Source organism: Citrus clementina, unplaced genomic scaffold (genome assembly GCF_000493195.1).
Source record: "Citrus clementina cultivar Clemenules unplaced genomic scaffold, Citrus_clementina_v1.0 scaffold_9, whole genome shotgun sequence".
NCBI lineage: Eukaryota > Viridiplantae > Streptophyta > Magnoliopsida > Sapindales > Rutaceae > Citrus > Citrus x clementina.
The window spans coordinates 28,480,665-28,501,943 of record NW_006261964.1 but is presented as its reverse complement, the minus strand read 5'-3'; the positions used below and the strand labels follow the sequence as shown (position 1 = coordinate 28,501,943).

At 35.4% G+C, this 21,279-nt stretch overlaps 5 protein-coding genes across 7 annotated transcripts; 1 reads left to right on the top strand and 4 right to left on the bottom strand.

The window, feature by feature from the left end:
• Positions 1-13: 13 nt before the first annotated feature.
• LOC112101118 (sorbitol dehydrogenase) lies at positions 14-4,704 on the bottom strand. 2 transcript variants are annotated; one of them, XM_024191419.1, is made up of 6 exons: positions 4,232-4,704; positions 3,924-3,991; positions 3,531-3,767; positions 2,674-2,964; positions 2,148-2,335; positions 14-300 (listed from the first exon to the last, which is right to left on the bottom strand). In XM_024191419.1, the coding sequence occupies exons 1-6, from the start codon at positions 4,347-4,349 to the stop codon at positions 108-110; spliced, it is 1,095 nt and encodes a 364-aa protein (XP_024047187.1). In that variant the 5' UTR covers positions 4,350-4,704; the 3' UTR covers positions 14-107. The 2 variants fall into 2 exon arrangements, with proteins under 2 accessions (XP_024047187.1, XP_024047218.1); XM_024191450.1 differs by lacking the exon at positions 14-300 and adding an exon at positions 1,489-1,847.
• A 957-nt stretch (positions 4,705-5,661) lies between these two features.
• On the top strand, positions 5,662-7,473 carry LOC18033571 (L-idonate 5-dehydrogenase). Its single transcript, XM_024191569.1, has 6 exons — positions 5,662-5,847; positions 5,963-6,030; positions 6,133-6,369; positions 6,483-6,773; positions 6,861-7,048; positions 7,137-7,473. Exons 1-6 carry the CDS (start codon positions 5,739-5,741, stop codon positions 7,327-7,329), a joined length of 1,086 nt encoding a protein of 361 aa, XP_024047337.1. The 5' UTR covers positions 5,662-5,738; the 3' UTR covers positions 7,330-7,473.
• A 1,296-nt stretch (positions 7,474-8,769) lies between these two features.
• On the bottom strand, positions 8,770-11,077 carry LOC18033401 (pentatricopeptide repeat-containing protein At2g22410, mitochondrial). The gene has a single exon (XM_006421766.2). The coding sequence runs from the start codon at positions 10,700-10,702 to the stop codon at positions 8,900-8,902; it is 1,803 nt and encodes a 600-aa protein (XP_006421829.1). The 5' UTR covers positions 10,703-11,077; the 3' UTR covers positions 8,770-8,899.
• Positions 11,078-11,832: 755 nt separating this feature from the next.
• Positions 11,833-13,454, bottom strand: LOC112100745 (UDP-glycosyltransferase 76B1-like). 2 transcript variants are annotated; one of them, XM_024190127.1, is made up of 2 exons: positions 12,920-13,454; positions 11,833-12,710 (listed from the first exon to the last, which is right to left on the bottom strand). In XM_024190127.1, exons 1-2 carry the CDS (start codon positions 13,449-13,451, stop codon positions 11,833-11,835), a joined length of 1,410 nt encoding a protein of 469 aa, XP_024045895.1. In that variant the 5' UTR covers positions 13,452-13,454. The 2 variants fall into 2 exon arrangements, with proteins under 2 accessions (XP_024045895.1, XP_024045901.1); XM_024190133.1 differs by having other exon boundaries at positions 12,947-13,454.
• A 1,988-nt stretch (positions 13,455-15,442) lies between these two features.
• On the bottom strand, positions 15,443-17,904 carry LOC18032372 (UDP-glycosyltransferase 76B1). Its single transcript, XM_006421765.2, has 2 exons — positions 16,947-17,904; positions 15,443-16,701 (listed from the first exon to the last, which is right to left on the bottom strand). The coding sequence occupies exons 1-2, from the start codon at positions 17,734-17,736 to the stop codon at positions 15,821-15,823; spliced, it is 1,671 nt and encodes a 556-aa protein (XP_006421828.2). The 5' UTR covers positions 17,737-17,904; the 3' UTR covers positions 15,443-15,820.
• Between the last annotated feature and the right edge of the window lie 3,375 nt (positions 17,905-21,279).

The window sequence follows — 21,279 nt, the reverse complement described above, 5'->3', positions numbered from 1 at the left end:
CATATTACACGGCGACAATTCCATTTTATTTAATCGTTTGCCCAAACGTTTACATGGCCGTTGTATTGTACAGATTAAACATGACCTTGATTGCAGTACATTGTATCTTACAGATTAAACATGACCTTGATTGCAGTACCACCACGAGCACTTGTTTCAAAGGCCTCTTCCACTTCTTTCTGGGAGAAACCAAACCTGTGCGTGACAAGGGGCTTTACATCAATCTTTCCGCTTCTAAGCAACTCCAGACACAGTGGCCAGGTGTTCTTGTAGCGAAACACCCCCACCACATCCACTTCCCTGCGTTCGCAATTATGCTCATAAATTTAAGGGTAAAAGGTTCAGACGGATTTTAGTCCAATTAAAAGCTGAAACGGGTTATTCAGCTTAAGAAGTCATTAAACATATGTTTCGAGAAAAGGAAAGGAAAAACAGTCATTAAACAGAAACAATATACAAGATGGTTTGTGGAGGTTGTTCTTGACATGCCATCGTGTTCTATTGGATAACATACAGCCCAAGCACAAGAATTTGTTTACATTCTTCTTCCAAGTCTATTGATTCTAGAACATTCCAACTTTTATTCAACAACTTTTGTTTACCATTTTACATTTTCTTAAAAATGATGGCTTTATGATCTTTTTGGTAATTGTATTCAATTTTTATTCTCTCATTTTTTTTAAATCCATTTGTTCCCAATCCAATAATGAAATGCCCCTCCCACGAGTTTTGTGTTTTTTTTTTTTTTTTTGGCATTTCAGAGACTTAGTGGTCGTTTGCTTTTTTGACTTGACTTAATTGACTTAATTTTAATCAATTAAGTCATTAAATCTATTTGTTTTTTCAACTTAATGAAAAATTTCAGCTATTAAGTCATTAAGTTATTGAACTAATTTTTTTTTACCTTTTTTGCTTAATATAAAAAGTTTTAATGGTACCATTAAAAGGTATTCTCCAAAATATTCATATCTCACTAATTAATTTTCATCATTTCCTAAACAAAATTTAATAATTAGCATTATTACTTATCTCTATATAACTTGTGATAATATATAGTGGTAGATTATTATTATTTTCATCTTTTTATTTTTTTCAAATTAACATTATTTATCTTCATATTTTTTTATGAATATTTTTCATATAAAGACATCATAAACTATAATAAATTAGATTAACATATTTAATATAAAATATTAAAGAGTTGTATTCAACTGAATATGATTTATGTTATAATAATATATTATCTTATTTATATTTTTTGATATGTTTATTATTTGTTTAACATTTATAATTTGTAAGGATATAAATGTAAAAATATTAGTTTTATATTTTTTTTTAGGTTTGGAAAATAATTTAAAATTTATTTTTAGCAATTCAGATAAAAAAAACATTTCACTAATTCAAATTTTCTCAGATTTCCAAAAAAAAAAAAAGTGATCTTAAAGTGAATTTGCCGAAACCAACTAGAAACTTAAAGTAAATAGCGTTACTATTTACCCCGAGTTAAACTCCAAAACTAATGCAAACGACAATGTTTCATCTTTTTTTTTTTTTTTTTTTTTTGCCTTTCATTCTCCCTAAAATGACGTCGTTTTGGCTTAGTTAAGGCAAAAGCAACGTCGGCCCAAAATTGCTTTCTCTTCCTCTTCGTCTCTCAGCCATTCGCCTTCCATGTCTCTGTAAAACAACTGCTTTATCTTCCCCTTCGTTTCACAGCCGTTCGCGATCCACAACCGGTAGCCACCATAACGCATACCTAGTCATTAGCATCACCATCAGTCCATCACGCCTGGCAGCCACCTTGTTCAAGATTTCCTTTTTGCCTTATCTAAGCCAAATCCAATCACCTAGAAGGAAGATCAAAGCTTAAAGGTTTTGCCAAATCGGTTTTGTTTCTTGAAATCGGTTTTGTCTAAGCCAAATCGATTTTGTCGTTGAAACGAAGATGAAGAGAAAGCAATTAAGGCTGACGTTAGCTAAACAAAACGGCGTCGTTTTAAGGTGAATGAAAAAAAAAAAAGATCAAACAACATCGCTTGAATTAGTTTTGGGGTTTGACCTAGGGTATATAGCATTTTCCTAAAGTAAATAACGGAGTACCCCAAAACAAGAAAAAAAAAAAGAAAAGAAAACCGTAAATCAAGTACCTTACAGCAGCTGGAGTGAGTGGGACAGTCATTTCATGATGACCCATCCCCACGAGGCAAACTTTACCACCTGCACAAGTGGCGCCCAGTGCTGTTGACATGGTTTTGTTAAAGCCTGCACAATCAAAGCTCACATCTATTCCTGTCCCCATGGCTTTCTGTATCTTTTCCACTTCTTCAGCTATGTCCTGCAAAATACTCAACTCATAGCGGTTTATTCAAGCAGAAAAAACAAGCGTGAGGAGCACATGAACAATTTTCAAACGAACCAAAGCTCAAGCTCACCTCTACTCTGATAACAAGAATAATGCAGACTAGAGTGGTCAACTTTCAAACAGAGAACAAAAAGGTACTGAGAACAAAAAAGAACTGAGGAAGTTGGAACAAGGTCTTAATGCAACAGAGTTGGTTGAACAGAACATGTTGTTATGATGATTAAGAGAAAGGGAAGGATTGTGAGCATGAAGATTTTGAGATGTCTTTTACTTTTCTAAACTCTTCTGCTGGGCAATGAGCAGTAATATACCTGCAAATTTGTTGAAACTTTAACAATATTATCTGCACCAATTTCCTTTGCAACAGATAAACGATAGTCATCCACATCCACAATGACAATTCTAGGAGCTCCAAAAGCACGAGCTGCTAGCATTGTGACAAGTCCTATGGGCCCTGCTCCCATGATAAGCACATTTGTCTCAGGACCGATATTGGCACGGCGGCAGGCATGAAGACCAACACTCAAGGGCTCACACATAGCCCCTTCCTCCAGGCTCACATTGTCCGGCAGCTTAAAACATAGGTCTGCAGGATGCACCACCTATTATACACAAGAGATGCATCTTAGTCATTATGTCAAGCAGCCGATCAATTTTGATAGCAGTCAATTTCATTTCAAATAAAAGGAATCAACAATCATTGCCAGATAAAAAAATATATGACAAGAGGGACAGAAGATCAAATGGGAACTACACAACTGACAGTAACCAGTATGTTTTTAGAAGAACAGGTAAAGTGACACCACTATTTATGCAACGGAATTCACAAGGGCATAGATCATATTGTAGTAATAATCTAATACACTAAAAAAAATCAAACAGTAAAATTTATAGAATAATAATGTATGTATAAAAGTTAGCACAAAATCAGTAAGAGAAAGAAAAAAAAATTTCTTACAGTGGAATTTTCTTTTATCTTGTAATGAAATTTTTTTGTACTGTAGTGATGGTATACTAACCGTAGTAGAATTCAAAAAAAAAAAAAAAACGTAGTAAGTATATCATTACTGAAATTTATAAGGGCATAAACTGTGTTAAAGTCAGTCTACCATATTTCTCATCTTATAGTCCTCTAGACCTTAGCTCAAAATGTAAATTTTCAATCAACCTGATTAGCCAGGGAACCATGAACGGGCGGAGTTGCAAAAAATTTCATCTCTGGACACAAATTGTATCGACCTCCTTTGCAGTGATCGCATCGCCAGCAGCTGATCCCGGGTTCCAGGGCCACACGGTCACCGGGCACCAAAGTCTTCACCTCGCTTCCCACCTTCTCTATGACCCCAGCACACTCGTGCCCAATCACCATAGGCTCTTTCACAACAAAATCGGCACACCTCAAGGTCTGCAAAAATACACAAACATTCAACATTCAAGTATTATTTTGAATAACATAAAGTGAAAATATTCCATTATTAACATTTCTCAGCAATTTGACAGATTAATTGCCATAATAATAATAATAATTTAAAGGAAGTTGAAGAGGGATAAACAAAAATACCTTGAGATAATGCACATCACTTCCACAAATACCAACGGCTTTCATCCTGACTAAAACATCATATGGTCCTACAGTTTGCAAATAGCAAACAAAGATGTTAAAACAATCAGTTTGAATTACATTAATTGTAATTCAATTGTAAGAGGTATGAGATAAGCTGTATTGGAAGATGTGTTTTTATTGTTTTTCAACCAAAGATCTCTCTTTAGATATCTATCAATCTATCAAAAGTTCATATCTTCAACCAATAAACAAATTCCATAACACTTCTAAGATACAAGACTGAAATGAAAGAAAGATCAAAATACCCAGAGAAGGAAGCTCAAAAGGTTGAATCTTGAGGGTGTTGACACCCATAAGCCAAGCTGCCATGTTAACTTCTTCTCCATCCTTCTTTTCTCCTTGTGACATCCCTCCTTTGCCCATATTTGCTTTTTACCCTTCAAAAACACAAGTGCACAGAAGAGACTTCACTCTGTACACAACATTTTAAGCTACCATTTATTCTGATTCTGGATATGGGATATGATTTGATTCGGCCGCAGGAATAACATCAAGTGTTCTTTGTATTTATCCGCGTAGATGATTGATTTCTGTTTTCATCGGACTAATTTTTATTTAAGTAAAAATCCAATTACTAATGATAGTTTTAAAAAATTTGTGATAGAGATTATGGTTTCTTTTTTCAACAGGATAACGTGCTTACGTGGAGAGAATTTATCGGTTTCAGAACCGTTTGTTGTTTGTTTTTTTTTTTTTTTTTTCAGAATTTATGGACCCCAAAATCCAAACTGTGCAATAACTGTATCTTTACAAAGGAATCAAAATCAACTTAATGTACGTGGGTGGTGGCTAATTTTGTAAAATGGTATGAAAGAATGGTTTTATCTTTTAAAAAAGGTTAAAAGAAAGAGTTTGGTTATGATGAAATTATTTTGCAATTGAGTGTTTTTTATAACTATATGATTAAAAAATTATAATATATTTTTATTATTTATTATTTTATATGTACGATTATAATTAGTGTTTTATTTTAGAGTAATTCCATACAGTGGCGGATCTAGAAAAATAATTTATCAGGGGCTAAATTAGATAATAGTAAAATATAAAAAAATTAAAATTTTGAATATATAAAATATTTGTTAATACATTTATAATTAGTCTCTACGCATTTTTATATTTTAAAAATATTATGTAATAGACTCATTATCAATATTATTAAATTTATTGTTTCCTATATAAACAATCAAATTATCACTTATCACATCTGATTTCAAAAATGATTCTTCATGAGTTTTATTATTAAAAACGTTCGTTTTACTATTATTATATAAATTAGAAGAATTAACCATATTTTTTAGAATAAAAAATATTTTGGGTGGTGGGCTATCATTATTTTTAATTAAAATATAAATTTTTATATTTCTTAAAAGTCAAAGTTTAAATTTTATGGGAGTTTATATTTTATAGTGATTATTTTAATAAATTTAATGAGGACTAATTAAAAAATTAAAATATTTTTTCTTTTATTTTTAAATTTTTTTTTGGCTTTCTTTTAATGGATATGGTCATATGAAATAATATTTTAAAATTCATATAATTTAAATAAATTAATAATGGGAGGGAAGGGAATACCCGTACAAAAAGGTCACTATAATAATTAAGAAGGAATTAAGAAGTACGTTAGGCAAGCACGAGGGAAATGAGAGAGGAAAAAAAAAAAAAAAGGAGGCAATTTTAACTAGGATAATACGAGACACAATAACACTGTGTAAAAAGAAGACAAGAGGAGAAGAAAAAAAGGGAAACATTGAAATGGCTGAAGCAATCAGAGATGACGAAGGAGACAAGAATCAGAACATGGCTGCTTGGCTGCTTGGAATCAAAACTCTGAAAATTCAGCCATATCATTTGCCTACCCTAGGTATTATATTTTAATCTTCTTCTCGTTATTCTATACGCACAACTGTGAATTTAATCAGATCACTTGTCATGCCGTGCCATGCCCCAAAAATAAAAAAAAATTGTGTAATTTTTAGGTCCTCAAGATGTGAAAGTACGAATTAAGGCTCTTGGAATATGTGGAAGTGATGTTCATCACTTCAAGGTGAAAAAGCTTTCTGTCTGTCTCTATGCAAAATCTTGATGATTGTATGATATGCCAAAGGCTGTCACTGCTTATTGTATGCAAAATGTTGTTTATGATCAGACTATGAGATGTGCCAATTTTATTGTGAAAAAACCTATGGTAATTGGACATGAGTGTGCTGGGATCATAGAAGAAGTTGGCAGTGAAGTTAAGTCCCTTGAGGTGGGTGATCGTGTGGCTCTAGAACCTGGTATTAGTTGCGGACACTGCAGTCTCTGCAAAGCTGGTAGCTATAATCTTTGCCCTGAAATGAGATTCTTTGGATCTCCTCCAACCAACGGCTCTCTTGCCCATAAGGTCAATGATCAGATGTTTTCAGCTCCCCAAACTAGAATTTTTTTAATTTCACATGCGGTATATGTACATAAGAATTGTAAATAACGGAGACATTTTCTTTTTCCTGCAACTAGGTTGTGCATCCAGCAAAGTTATGTTACAAGTTACCTGACAATGTGAGCTTGGAGGAAGGAGCAATGTGTGAACCCTTAAGTGTTGGTGTCCATGCCTGTCGCCGTGCAAATGTTGGACCTGAAACCAATGTAATGATCATGGGATCAGGACCGATAGGCCTTGTTACCCTGTTAGCTGCTCGAGCATTTGGTGCCCCCAGAATTATCATCACTGATGTTGATGTTCAGCGTCTATCTATTGCAAGGAATCTTGGCGCGGATGAAACAGCTAAAGTCTCAACAGATATCGAGGTTAATTGTCAGATGTAGATGATTATCAATCTGTTTTCACTTTCCAAAGTTTTTCTAGACTTTGAAGCTGTGCAAAAACATTGGCAGGATGTTGATACAGATGTGGGGAAGATACAAAATGCAATGGGTTCAGGCATTGATGTGAGCTTTGATTGTGTTGGGTTTGACAAAACCATGTCAACGGCTTTGAATGCCACTCGTCCAGGAGGCAAAGTTTGCCTGATAGGATTAGCCAAGACCGAGATGACTGTTGCTCTGACGCCGGCAGCTGCAAGGTGATGAGATATATAATTCACCCTCATTTTTCAACGTTTGAAATATAAATTTGGGAAATTTCTGATAAAGGGTTTTGTTGGTTGACAGGGAAGTGGATGTAATTGGCATATTTCGGTATAGGAGCACATGGCCACTCTGCATTGAGTTTCTGAGAAGCGGCAAGATTGATGTTAAGCCATTGATAACCCACAGGTTTGGCTTCACACAGAAAGAAATAGAAGATGCTTTTGAAATTAGTGCTCAAGGTGGAAATGCCATCAAGGTTATGTTTAATCTGTGAAAAGTGAAGGGGGAAAACTGATATTATGTGTTGTGTCAAAGTATATATGTTGATATACCATCTTGATTAACGAGAATCCGTGTCTGCAAGAAATTAAGAAACAATTCTGTCCCAACTTGAGCTCCTCAGTTTTGTCAAAAAAAAGGAAAAAAAAAAATTGACAGTCTCTAGGCACTAGGGAGAAAAACACATAGCAAAGTGCTGAAGATAGAGCATACAAGACGCACAAAGTATATGCCATATCACTCTGCTAACAATTTTTTCTTCCAGAATGCATCAATATGCTGCCTATTTACTTTTAATAACTTGATTCCAATAAAAAATAAATAAATACATTATCATTAGCCTCTCTGTAAGATCTTCTGAAAAAAATATTTTGACAGACACAGAAGGCTCGCACATCCAAGAGCAGAATAGTATAAATTTAAGATGCTTAACCAAGTAAAAGTTTTCACTCTGCAGTTCATATGAAACAATTGTACATTCGAAGGTCTCTGCCAAGAGCATTATGATATCATATACTTGCTGCGGTATGCATATCTTATAGGAAAGGCTCCCTCTATACACTTGCAAAGATGTTCTACAGCTTCACTCGCATTTACATTCAAACTGATCTGAACTAGACCTAATTAAGATAGTTATTCTCCTCCAAAGCAGGACCTAGCAATGGACAGTTGCCTCAAACTTCATGTCACTCAACTGTTCTATTTGTCATCCATGCACAAAACTTACACCCAATTATGTCTCGTGCAAAAGTATGCTTTAAAGAAAGCATGCCATTGGAATACTTTGCTTCATTATTACTTGAAGAACAGCTCATATCCTCCGAACTTATAAGACAGTGTCTTGCCGTTGGCCAGTTCTCCTGCTCATCATAGCTATATAAGCGCCAGAGAAAATGTAATGAACTTTGTCATCCATGCACAAAAATTACACCCAATTATGTCTCATGCAAAAGTATCCTTTGAAGAAAGTATGCAATTGGAATACTTTTGCTTAATTCTTACTTGAAGAACAGCTCACATCCTCCGAACTTATAAGGCAGTGTCTTGCGGTTGGCCAGTTCTCCTGCTCATCATAGCTATATAATCCCCAGAGAAAACGTAATGAACTTTTTTTTCATAGCACTCCAAGCAATGGAATTTTCTCCTGATACAATTCTAGAGTTGATTTAGCACATCACTAGAGCTCTAATCAATACTGAAACCACTCTAGCTTCAGGCTTAGATGAGCACCTCAAACATAATTTAGCACATCACTAGAGCTCTAATCAATACTGAAACCACTCTAGCTTCAGGCTTAGATGAGCACCTCAAACATAATTTATTGTCTCAAGGACTCTGATACTAAACGTTCAAATTGTCATAAAAAAAAAGGAAATTCTGAGTACAACTTTGGATCAGAGCTACAATTACAATTATCTCAATTATCTTTGAGCCAATATCAAATTGGTTGAGGTGCAGGTACAGCTCATTTCTCTTTCTCCAGGGATATTACCCAGGCACTAACTACACTGATCTACAGTAGTCCATTGTAATTAGTTGCAGCTCTCAATTGATTCCTCTTTACTTTAGATTACATGTGGTTCCATAGAATTAATGGAACTCCAACCAGATGGCTTATACACATCACTCTCCACCATTAATTCTCTAACTCTATTAGCATCACCCCATTTATCTGAACCTGCATAAGTATTAGATAAGAGAATATAATTCCCACTGTTAGAAGGATCCAATTCGAGAAGCTTGCCAGTAGCAATCTCAGCTAGGACCAAGTTCCCATGAAGTTTAGAAGCACTCAGCAGTATTCTCCATACTACAACATCTGGGGCTATTGGCATTGCCTTCATGAACTCATAAGCTTTCTCTACATTGCCAGAGCGGCTCAAAAGATCAACAACACAACCGTAGTGTTTCATCTCTGGTGTTAGTCCATAAACTTTTTCCATACTTTCAAAATATTGCAATCCCTCATCTATCAATCCGGCATGAGTACAAGCTAGTAAAATGCCAACAAAGCTTCCATGAGTTGGCCGAACACCTTCTCTCAACATCTGCATAAATAGCTCAAGTGCATAATCAGCAAAACCATTCACTGCAAGGCCTGAGATAATTGAAGTCCAGGAAACAGAATCCTTCTTTTCCATCTCATGAAACACAACTAGTGCATTCTCAACCACCCCGCACTTGCAGTACATGTCAATAAGCGAATTCCCCAAATAAAGATCACATTTTGTACCATGCCTTTTTATATAGTCGTGAATTGCTTTTCCCATGTCCAGTGACCCAATATGGGCACATGCTGAAAGCACGGTTGCCAAAGTGATTTCATCTGGTTTCACCTTAGCTAACATCATTTCACGAAAAAGCTTCACCGCCTCAACAAATTGGTTACCTCGAGAGTACCCTGTGATCAAAGAAGTCCAAGAAATCACATCCCTTCCGGGCATCTCATCAAAAAGCTTCTGCGCCTCAATCAAACGCCCAACTTTTGCATACCCAATGATCAAAGCATTCCAGGAAACTATATTTTTGTCAAGCATTTGATTAAAAGCCTCTTGTGCCAAATCCACCAAACCACGCCGTCCATACACATCTATCAAAGTGTTCCCCAAGTAAACATCAAATTCAATATTGTTTTCTTCAATATATTTAACCATAGAATCCGCAATATCCCACCTGCCCAAACTACTACAAGCTAAAATAACTTTCACCATTGTCACCGCATCAGCCTTTACATTAACTTCTTGCATAGAATTAAACAAAGCCAATACCTCTTCAAACCTTTTGCACTGACTATAACCACAAATTAGAGAATTCCAAGAAACCAAATCTCTATTAGTCATTATATCAAACAGTTTCCGCGCCAACCCCAAACGACCACAAGAGGCATACAAGTGAATCAAAGCATTTGAAACAAAGAGATACGATCCAAATCCAAGCTTCAAAATATGAGCATGAACCTTTTGGCCATGAAAAACATCCTTAACACGAGCACAAGCCTTGAATACAAAAATAAAGGTCAAATTGTCACCAGTAAATCCTTGATGATACATATTATTGTACATGTCAATGGCTTCATTTGGTTGGTCACTTTGTGAGAAACCTTGGATCATATGGTTAAACACCAACAATGTGGGTCGTTCAAGTTGGTTGAAAACAAGATGGGCTTTGTCCAAATAAGAGGGAGATAAAGCGTATGACTTGATTACATTAGATATTGAAGATGGGTCCGTGTGGAGGTGGGTTCTAATAAGATTTGCGTGAAGCTCTTTAATGGAGTTGAGGGAGATTGGTTTCGTGCTTACTCGCTTTGGTTTTTGGGTCGTTGAAGAGGTAGTCAAATGGCGGGTAATGGATCTTGCGAGTTTCATGAAGAGCAGTGCTGGTTACGGAAGAATTGAAGTTGGTTTGAGAGAGGGGTTAGTGTTCGTTAAAAGTTGCACACCTTTCCCTAAAATGCCCCAACAGGGAAATGAAATGACTTGCACCACCAAAAAATAAATCAAAGAAATTAAGTCCAATCGTCACCAATAATCAATCGGTAGATTCTCAATGCTGCTGCTGCTGCTGTAAAATCTGAGAGTTTCAGGATGAGAGATGGAAATTGAGGATGTCACGATTAACACTCTGCTTGTGACAATATATCATCAATGGTTAGCCACAAAAGCAATGAAAGTTGGTCAATCCATTCTGCTCCACGGACTAAATCTGGTCGAACCACCCATAGGAATGGTCCTTCGCTATTGGGTAGCCCTTAAGCTCTCTCTAAGAATGACACTGCACCAATGCTTTCCAAACTTACACAAATTACCAATTTATGCACATGTGGCAGTTTGGCTAACCAGGAAGTGGATTCGTCTCATGACAATGAATTATCTGGGAAGAATTTGTGAAATTTCCTTCCTCAAGATTTGACAACAACTTAGCCAACCAATCCCGAATTGTACCACGCGCTTCACACTGAAGTTGCTTTGAAATATAATGATTGAAAAGCCTCTGGAATAGAGAATGCTTGCAAGCTGAAGCACGGGTCTCTATGTGACCCTGCAATGGCAGTGGGAAGAGTATCAGCCGTCTTTGCTTCTTTTGTTGTATATGCAACTTTCTTTAGTTCTCCATTGAATCTTTCTGCTTCCTGCTTTCTGTTTAATTTCTCACCATGAGTTAATCATCAACTGTGAATGGAACATTGTGATGCTTCTGCTTTAAATTTTTTATTGGTGAATGAAAACTTGATTTCAATGAGCAAGACATTTATAATCAACTAAATTCCTCCATGAAGAACGGGGAATTAAACAACAACAGCATTACAAATGAACCCAGATAGTAAATCAGCTTAGAAGTACAACTTTTGAAGTACAGTTAAGACAACCAAGGCTCACAAACTCCAACAAAGATATAAAATTCAGAATTCGGACACTGTTAATGCAAGAAAAGGCCAAAGAGTACAACTCACTATCTAAATCAGCTTTTAGATAGAGTGGTGAAAATATTGGAAAATCTAGAATGACAAAATGTAACTAATCAAGCTTTCCAGAGATTGATATGAAGAACCACCTTGAATTAGACAAAGGTTGAGTTTTTCCTTCAAAATCATAATTCTGACTCTTATTTCCTGCCCCTCAGCCTCCGTCATTACTCTTCTGATTGTCCTTTCAACCTCCCCTCTCTCCAGCTTCCTTTCCAAATGCAAACCAACTTTCCAAACATCACTAACATATCTTGCATTCACCATTTGGTCACCAAAACAAGGCTGGCATATCATGGGGACACCTTCACATATACTTTCCAATGTCGAATTCCAGCCACAATGTGTCCAAAATCCTCCAGTGGCAGGATGAGCTAGCACTTCTTGCTGCGGGGCCCATTTCACCATATGTCCTCTTCCATCTAGCGTTTCTAGGAACCCTTGTGGCAATGGTTCAATCCATTCTGCTCCACGGACTAATCCTGGCCGTACCACCCACAGGAATGGCACCTTGCTGTTGGCTAGGCCCCAAGCTACTTCTAAAAATTCGGTCTCGTTAATTGCAGCAATGCTTCCAAAACTTACATAAATTACAGATTTTGGTGTTTGTTTATCTAACCAGGAAATTGAGGTTTGGTCATGTGCAAGTAAGCTACTTGAAGAAGCTGAAAAGAACTTGTGAAATGGGCCTATCGGGAACATTGGAATGGGGAAGTCCTGATGAAATTTGGTTAGAGAAGCAAGTTCAAGATCCTGAAGTGAGTTCCATATGCATCCCGAGGAGACCTTCATCTGATTGGTTGCTTCTGTTACCAATCGATGAAGTGTCTCTCGGTAACAGGTTTCAACTACAGGAATGTCTTTCACTCTTAGAGGTGGAAGTTCTGGCACTGGTGCTTCCGATTGAGAATCTGAACATTGAAGAACAAAAATAGTAAAAGAAGATCATTTTAATATCAAGTACCATTTGCACTGATCATTACTCATTACTATAATGAATTACTGTCATAATAACTAAATTATGAAATGTACTAAGAATTCCAATCATCCTAAGGGGAGATTTCTCCAGGGCAAGATTCGATAATCAGACAGTACCTACAAATAAAATTATCACTGATACTAGTAGCAAGAACTAATTTGATCGCACCTCGTATTGGGAAGTAACCCTTTTGGCTTAGAACTGGAAAGGCGGCAAAAACAAGAAATGAAGAGACGCTATTAGTCCTTAACACAATCCTGGAGAGCTTTAGGCTTTCAGCAACGGCCTGAGTGAAGTACCAAGTAGCATCCGTGATTAAGCAAGCAATAGGCTCCTTTTCCTCCTCCTCAACATTTGACAACAACTTAGCCAAGCAATTCCGAAATGGCACAACACACTGAACATTAAGTAGTGAAAGAAGAGCCACTAAATCCGCGGTAGAGGCTTCAGTTTCTGACAAGCTGTCTTCGATTGAACAGAAGGTGAAGTGAGGGTAGTTTGAGGGATTCGGGGAGTTGAAGTTGGTGTGGATTATGGTGATTGAAAAGCCTTTTGAATAGAGAATGTTTGCAAGCTGAAGCATTGGGTTTATGTGGCCTTGTAAAGGCAGTGGGAAGAGTATCAGTCTTCTTCCTTTCTTTTGATGAATGTGAGAATCTCCAAGTACATCCATTGAATCTTTCTTCTTTTGGCTTGCTATGTTGTGTTTAATGAAAGATTCAAATGACTCTGCTTTCTATATTAAATTTGCATTGAGCAACATTAACCGAAGGCCTTAATGCATCTTTTGCCGCAATATCAAAGTAATGCTGGGCCCATAAAGTAATGATATACAATCCCACCGTGACTAAGATATATTGCTGACTTTTAAAACGTAGAATTATTTAATCAATTACAATATATTTAATTTATTTATTATTAGTTTATAAAACAATAAATTCGAATGCTGACCACCACAATCCACAACCAATAATATTATTTTGGTACCAATGGAGTCTTTATCATTGGAATTACTCGATAGCATATGTAATAGCAGAATCAAAGCTTTTGCTCACTCGTTGTATAGATCCGATCCGCTGACAAGGATTCTAATAGCACTAGAATTGAAGTTAAAAAAAAATTATCAAAATATGAATGCCCGAAGCAATTTGCAATGGTTCACGGTGATCGTTGGTGAATAATTTTATTTATATTTATAAATTTAAATAATAAATATAAACTATAAAATTTTTAAGATATTTATAATTATAAAAAAATAATTTAATATAAATAATATTATATATAATAATGTACGATATAATACCAAACATTACAAAACTTTATATTATATTACATTATAATAAAATATAGTATATCAAAAACACCTAAAATGTACAAGGAATCCAACAAATGCCACCTTTTAAGAGACGGTCGCAATTCGCATGATCTATATAATATACAAACTCACCTTCATAAATTATTGAGCCGACAAATGGAATCTCTTGGTGTTAAGAAAACTGAGTCTCATGCACAAAGATCAATAAAACAGTTCACTATCAAATATAATTTCGTAAATTTATTTTATATTCTATAATGTTCTATAAATAATGCCGACATTATGAATCAACCAGAAGGCTCGTGACAATATTGCACAATGACATCACCCACTAAATTTTGTTTTGAGATTACAGATCCAATCTTGTCTTTACACCATAACACTAGCACACCAAGTAGGTCAAAAATTAAATGCATATAAAAAGAAAGAGGTGCTTACTTTTTTGAGTTTGTATGACCCTATCATAGAACCTCTTTTAGACTTGCATAAAGCAATACATGCATAAAAAAAGGATGTAAAAAAGTAATGTAAAATAGTGGCAACCCAATCACTTAGAAAGGATATGCATGAATTAGATAATAATCATAATCATAATATATTATTAGATGGGGCACAAAGGCAGAGCACCGACGCATTGGCGTTGCCCATTAGACAAGACAAGCAGAGAACCATGTGGCAGCCATAAAACTGAAGTAATAATTTGATTTGCTGCTCCTGTTTTAGTTAGCTTTTCGGCGGTGTTATCAGCTTATAGGCCCAATGGGCTTATCTCGCCCTCTTATAAGAATCCAAACTTTAGCCCAACTATTGAATGAGTGACGTTACGTTACCCATGCAGAATTGCAGATGTCTAATCTAAAGTTTCTGACTCATTTTTTCTCCTCCACTAATAATCATATCAAAGGAAAAGGTCGGATAGAAAATTATGGGTTTTTTTTGGGGAACTCCACAGCTCCACTAGAAGAGAGGGTACGTAGTTTGAAGATTTTGGAGAGTTGAAGCTGGTATTGAATTACAGAGGCTGAGAAGCCTCTGGAATAGAGAATGCTTGCAAGCTGAAGCATGGACTCTTATGCGAAGAGTATCACTCTTATTCCGTTCTTATTGTTGCGTATGTGACTCTATTTGATTCTCCATTGAATCTTTCTGCTTCCTGCTTTCTGTTTAATTTCTCACTTATACTGTTGTTCATTAGCCGTACACACGTACAATGAGTTAATTAAATATTTTATTGGTGAACGAAACTTTAGTTTAACGAGCAACAATAATTAATAATCTAATAAATTGCTAAATGAAATATAATGCATTCCTTCACATGAAGAAGGGGAAATTAAACAACGAGAGCAACACAAACCAACTCACGTCTTTATTCAGCTCACAAATACAAATCCGACTTTTGATTTCCTGTAAGGATCAGAAATATCCAACAAATGCACAAACTTCGGACACTGTTAATGCAAGAAGACTAGAAGAGAGTGCAGGTCACTATCTTATCAGCTTTTTCTTCAACACCCCACAATTATTGCAAAAAAAAAAAAATCCCCTTAAACAATATAAACTTGGCCTTGCTACGGATTTTGGATAAGTCCTTCAAGTTTCACTCCTTGGGTTGGGGAACGCTGATCACATAAATATTCAGAAAGATCTCATTGAATACGGCCGGGACATGCCATGTTTTAATTTTCATACTGCCCTTATTAGAAAGATAGATGTAAGTATTGGAAAATCTAGTATGACAAAATGTAACTAATCAAGTTTTCTAGAGATTGATATGAAGAACTGCCTTGCTTTGTACAAAGATCCAGTTTTTCCTTCAGAATCTCAGCTCTGTTCCTCATTTCCCGCCCCTCGGCATCCACCATTACTCTTCTAATTGCCCTTTCAACCTCCCCTCTCTCCAGCTTCCTTTCCAAATGCAAACCAACTTTCCAAACATCACTAACATATCTTGCAATCACCATTTGCTCACCATGACAAGGCTGGCATATCATGGGGACACCTTCACACATACTTTCCAACGTCGAATTCCAGCCACAATGTGTCCAAAATGCTCCGGTGGCAGGATGAGCTAGCACTTCTTGCTGGGGAGCCCATTTCACTATATGCCCTCTTCCGTCTAACATTTCCAAGAACCCTCGTGGTAATAGCTCAATCCATTCTGCTCCGCGGACTAGTCCTGGCCGTACCACCCACAAGAATGGCACCTTGCTGTTGGCTAGGCCCCAAGCTACTTCCAAAAATTTGGTCTCATCAATGGCAGCAATGCTTCCAAAACTTACATAAATTACAGATTTTGGTGCCTGTTTGTCTAACCTAGAAATGCAGATTCGGTCTTGTGACAATAAGCTACTTGCAGAAGCTGGATAGTACTTGTGAAACGGGCCTATAGGGAACGATGGAATGGGGAACTCCCGGTGAAATTTAGCAAGAGAATCTTGTTCAAGTTCCTGAACTGAATTCCATATGCATCCTGAGGAAGCCTTCATCTGATTGATTGCTTCTGCTGCAAATTGATGCAGTGTCTCTTGATAAAGCGTTTCAATGACAGGAATGTCTTTCATTCTTAGAGGCGGAAGCTCTGGCACTGGGGCTTCCAAATCATGAGAATCTGAACAATGAAGAACAAAAATAATTAAAAAAAGAAGATAATTTAGATACCAAGTGCAGTGATCATTAGTCATTACTATTATGAATTGGTGTCCTTCAGATTTTATTTAACTACTTTTTATGTAACAAGAATCTGAATCATCCTCAGGGAAGATCTGTCGAGGGCAAATATTTAATAATCAAACAATGCCTACTGAAAAAATTATCAATGAAACACACTAGAAGCAAGAAGTTATTGAATTGCACCTTGTATGGGAAAGTAACCCTTTTGGCTTAGAACTGGTAAGGCAGCATAAACAAGAGAGGAAGAGACACTGAGACTCCTTAACACAATCCTGGGGAGCTTTAGGCTTTCAGCAACATCATGAGTGAAGAACCAACTAGCATCTGTGATTAAGCAAGCAATAGGCTCTTCTTCCTTCTCCTCAGCATTTGACAGCAACTTGGCCAAGCAATCCTGAAATGGCGCAGCACACTTAACATGCAGTACTGAAATAAGGGCCACAAAATCCGTGGTAGAGGCTTCAGTTTCTGACAAGCCGTCTTGGATTGAACAGAAGGTGAAGTGAGGGTAGTTTGAGGGATTCGGGGAGTTGAATTTGGTGTGGATTATGGTGATTGAAAAGCCTTTTGAATAGAGAATGTTTGCAAGCTGAAGCATTGGGTTTATGTGGCCTTGAAAAGGCAGCGGAAAGAGTATCAATCTTCTTCCTTTCTTTTGTTGCATGTGAGACTCTCCGAGGTTCTCCATTGAATCTTGTTTTTGGCTTTGCTCTGTTGTGTCAGAGATTATGACGATTCCACGCTTTATATATATATGGAAACTTGGATGGTACAGGTGATTTCTGGCTAATTCTGAAATAAATAAATAAATAGATAAACAAAAACCAAATCCTCTTGAATGTACGAGGGAACCAACAAAAGCCGCTGCCAAAAAAACTGTTACTCTAGACTCTAGAGTATGCAGTGTGACTCTGGAGAGGTGCTCGCGTGTTACTGTTAAGTGATGCCAACGTACCTCTTCTAGACTTTGCATTCAATGCAGCAGAATTCAGACAGATTAGCTTTCAAAGGAACCGGAACGAATTAACGAATCAAAAAGGGCACAAGCAAAGCAAGCAAGCAACGACGTAACCATGTTGCAAACGTAAAGGTCTGATGGAACTTGGGAGTCGCAAATTTGATTTTGTCGTGCTCGTTCTAGAGCTTTTCGTCGATAGTATCAGCCTTGACTTGAAGTTATTTATACTCCCACGTCGTGTGCGCAAGTACTACCCTTTCTTCATTTTCTTAAAATGCGGTTTTCTTATGGAAACTTGGATGGTACAGGTGATTTCTGGCTAATTCTGAAATAAATAAATTTGATTTTGTCGTGCTCGTTCTAGAGCTTTTCGTCGATAGTATCAGCCTTGACTTGAAGTTATTTATACTCCCACGTCGTGTGCGTAAGTACTACCCTTTCTTCATTTTCTTAAAATGCGGTTTTCTTATGGAAACTTGGATGGTACAGGTGATTTCTGGCTAATTCTGAAATAAATAAATAAATAGATAAACAAAAACCAAATCCTCTTGAATGTACGAGGGAACCAACAAAAGCCGCTGCCAAAAAAACTGTTACTCTAGACTCTAGAGTATGCAGTGTGACTCTGGAGAGGTGCTCGCGTGTTACTGTTAAGTGATGCCAACGTACCTCTTCTAGACTTTGCATTCAATGCAGCAGAATTCAGACAGATTAGCTTTCAAAGGAACCGGAACGAATTAACGAATCAAAAAGGGCACAAGCAAAGCAAGCAAGCAACGACGTAACCATGTTGCAAACGTAAAGGTCTGATGGAACTTGGGAGTCGCAAATTTGATTTTGTCGTGCTCGTTCTAGAGCTTTTCGTCGATAGTATCAGCCTTGACTTGAAGTTATTTATACTCCCACGTCGTGTGCGTAAGTACTACCCTTTCTTCATTTTCTTAAAATGCGGTTTTCTTATGGAAACTTGGATGGTACAGGTGATTTCTGGCTAATTCTGAAATAAATAAATTTGATTTTGTCGTGCTCGTTCTAGAGCTTTTCGTCGATAGTATCAGCCTTGACTTGAAGTTATTTATACTCCCACGTCGTGTGCGTAAGTACTACCCTTTCTTCATTTTCTTAAAATGCGGTTTTCTTAAAATGCGGAAAAGTATGATAAAGTTTTAAAATTATACGGTTTTAAAATGTTAATTTTATAATTTTTTTTTTTTGTTTAAACCACCCGATTTCCGGCAACCGCATTAGGCCCGACTAATCCGGATTCGGAGTGTAGTCACAGTTAAAGACTTAAAGCTCTTTATCCCTCTCAAATGGTGTGTTTAGTGGGGATCGAACCCGAGAGCTCTTCTCACGTACTCAGCATGCGCTGCCAACTGAGCCACAACCGTTTGGTTAATTTTATAATTCTTTAAAATCATATGGTTTTAAATTTTTTTTAGATTTTTTCACAGTTTAAAATTTCATATGAGAAAATTACTATCTATATCCGAGAAATACTTTTAGTTTTTTAAGTTAGAAGACATAAGATGATGTTTTCTACATAAATATTAATTAATTTTATTAATAATATCTACTTTGGTGTTCCAATCAAAACTATTGGCACACTTTGATTGTGTATGACGTTAACTAACAAGAGATTATTTATGGACTTGCTAACGACGTGTCAAACATGAACTTGCCAAATATATATATATATATATATATATATATATATCCTTCTAGCCCTAGCTGCTTTTGTTTTTATTTATTTTTTATTTTTTATCAGATAAATTAGTCGAATTGTTGGCACTTACAAGTCCTGAACAATCTCCTTTCATTCAAAATTACAGTTATAGCCCTAGTATTTAATTACACCTAGGGGTGTCAAAAATATCCGCCAACATGTGTTCGAACCGAACCCGAGCGATGTATTCGATCTAGGGATGATGCCAGGATGGTCTTGAGCATCACTTGATAAGTCTATGTCTAGTCTGAAACTTGAATTTTATTAAAAAAATTATAAATCATATACTATTTTAAATAATTATATTTTTTGACTCATCTATTTTATTTATATATATATATATAATTTAAAACATTTAAAGTTCATAGTTTCATGTCCAATTTCATTAAAAAAATTAAAGATGTATATATATAATATTATAAAATATAAAATCTGATCATAAACTCGGATTAAAAAATCTGGAAGCTTAGCTTTTTAATCCTGACTCGGGTGCCTAAAAAAATATATTTGCGCCTAGCACGGACCCAAGTTTTGTCATCCTTAATTACGCCCTTATATTCATTTTTTGAGTAAAATTCCAATATTCATTAATTTAAAATAATACATAATTTTATTTTTCTCGTTTGACGTTAAGAAACTTACAATCTTATATATTTTGATTTAAAACTGATCACAAATAAAAGGAAAGAAATATAGTTAAATAAAAATCAAAAAAACGATGCGAACTTATTTCACCTGTTTTTGAGACTACTAATCAAATATGTAATAATTATTTATAATTAATTATGGAAATATTTTGTGTAAAGAGTCTCGTTTCATTATTCAAAATGAGGGGAAAAAAATGGTAAAAGGTTAGTTATGGAATTAAAAATGAATGTGCCTAGAAATCAGAAGTAATCATTGTATATTTTACATGGGTGCATCTAGTTGATGGGTTTATAAGGATTTTGGAAGGGTGCTCGTAGTCTCACTCAAAATATGTTTTGTGCGAATGTGGTCCGGCTGAGCTTGGCTAGCCCAAGCCCACATGTATGATAAATAGAGTGGTGCTTTAGCACACCTCTAATTTTTCTTAACAAAATCTTAGGAATGACAATTAAAAGATACTTTTAATAAAACTTAAAAATTTAAATTATATAACTCAATATGTAAATTTATAACAATAACCTAAAATTTCACATAATATATTTAATTCTAAATTTAATCAATATAAATGGAAAATTAAAATTTCAACAGTAGTAAAAAAAAAACACAAATCCAACACCAATTCTTAAATTTAAATATGAAATACACAAGTCCATCAAACTGTAAAAATACTTTCAATTAAAAAAAAATCAAAAACTAGTATCCAAAAGTAACAACACAATTATGCAAAAGTATAAATATTGCACCTACAACAATTATCATCTTATATTATCAAGCTATAAGAGTTAAAGATTTTCAATTCATTCACTACCATTAACACCCATCAAATATGATTCCTACAATAATTATTTAAGATTAATATTTTCTAACACTAATACTTTCTAAACACTAATCCAAAGAACAAAATTATAATAATTATATAATTATAATTATATATAATTATAATTATATATAATTATAAGTATATAATAATCTATAAGTATAATTATAGTTTAATAAGTATATAATAATCAATAAGTATGTAATAATCCATAATTAATGAAATTAATTTCTACATAATAATTATAATAAGTCTCAAAATTATTAAATTTTAAAAAAATAATTGAAAAAAGTGCAAGTTGGGGTATTCGACAGATATCTAGTATATACTAAACCCGCCCGCAACCCAGTGCAGATTTTAATTTGTG

Bases quoted from the DNA above. Each gene is read 5' to 3' on its own strand.
- LOC112101118 (XM_024191419.1), bottom strand. From the start codon at position 4,349: ATGGGCAAAGGAGGGATGTCACAAGGAGAAAAGAAGGATGGAGAAGAA. The intron at 3,992-4,231 runs GTATTTTGATCT...TGCAAACTGTAG, and splicing joins TTTTGAGCTTCCTTCTCTGG to GACCATATGATGTTTTAGTC. The intron at 2,965-3,530 runs GTTGATTGAAAA...TGTGTATAATAG, and splicing joins ATGGTTCCCTGGCTAATCAG to GTGGTGCATCCTGCAGACCT.
- LOC18033571 (XM_024191569.1), top strand. From the start codon at position 5,739: ATGGCTGAAGCAATCAGAGATGACGAAGGAGACAAGAATCAGAACATG. The intron at 5,848-5,962 runs GTATTATATTTT...TGTAATTTTTAG, and splicing joins ATATCATTTGCCTACCCTAG to GTCCTCAAGATGTGAAAGTA. The intron at 6,774-6,860 runs GTTAATTGTCAG...AAACATTGGCAG, and splicing joins AAGTCTCAACAGATATCGAG to GATGTTGATACAGATGTGGG.
- LOC18033401 (XM_006421766.2), bottom strand. From the start codon at position 10,702: ATGAAACTCGCAAGATCCATTACCCGCCATTTGACTACCTCTTCAACG.
- LOC112100745 (XM_024190127.1), bottom strand. From the start codon at position 13,451: ATGGATGTACTTGGAGATTCTCACATTCATCAAAAGAAAGGAAGAAGA. The intron at 12,711-12,919 runs GTATCAGTGATA...TTCAATGTTCAG, and splicing joins CAAATTAGTTCTTGCTACTA to ATTCTCAATCGGAAGCACCA.
- LOC18032372 (XM_006421765.2), bottom strand. From the start codon at position 17,736: ATGCAAAGTCTAGAAGAGGTACGTTGGCATCACTTAACAGTAACACGC. The intron at 16,702-16,946 runs GTGCAATTCAAT...TTCATTGTTCAG, and splicing joins GGGTTACTTTCCCATACAAG to ATTCTCATGATTTGGAAGCC.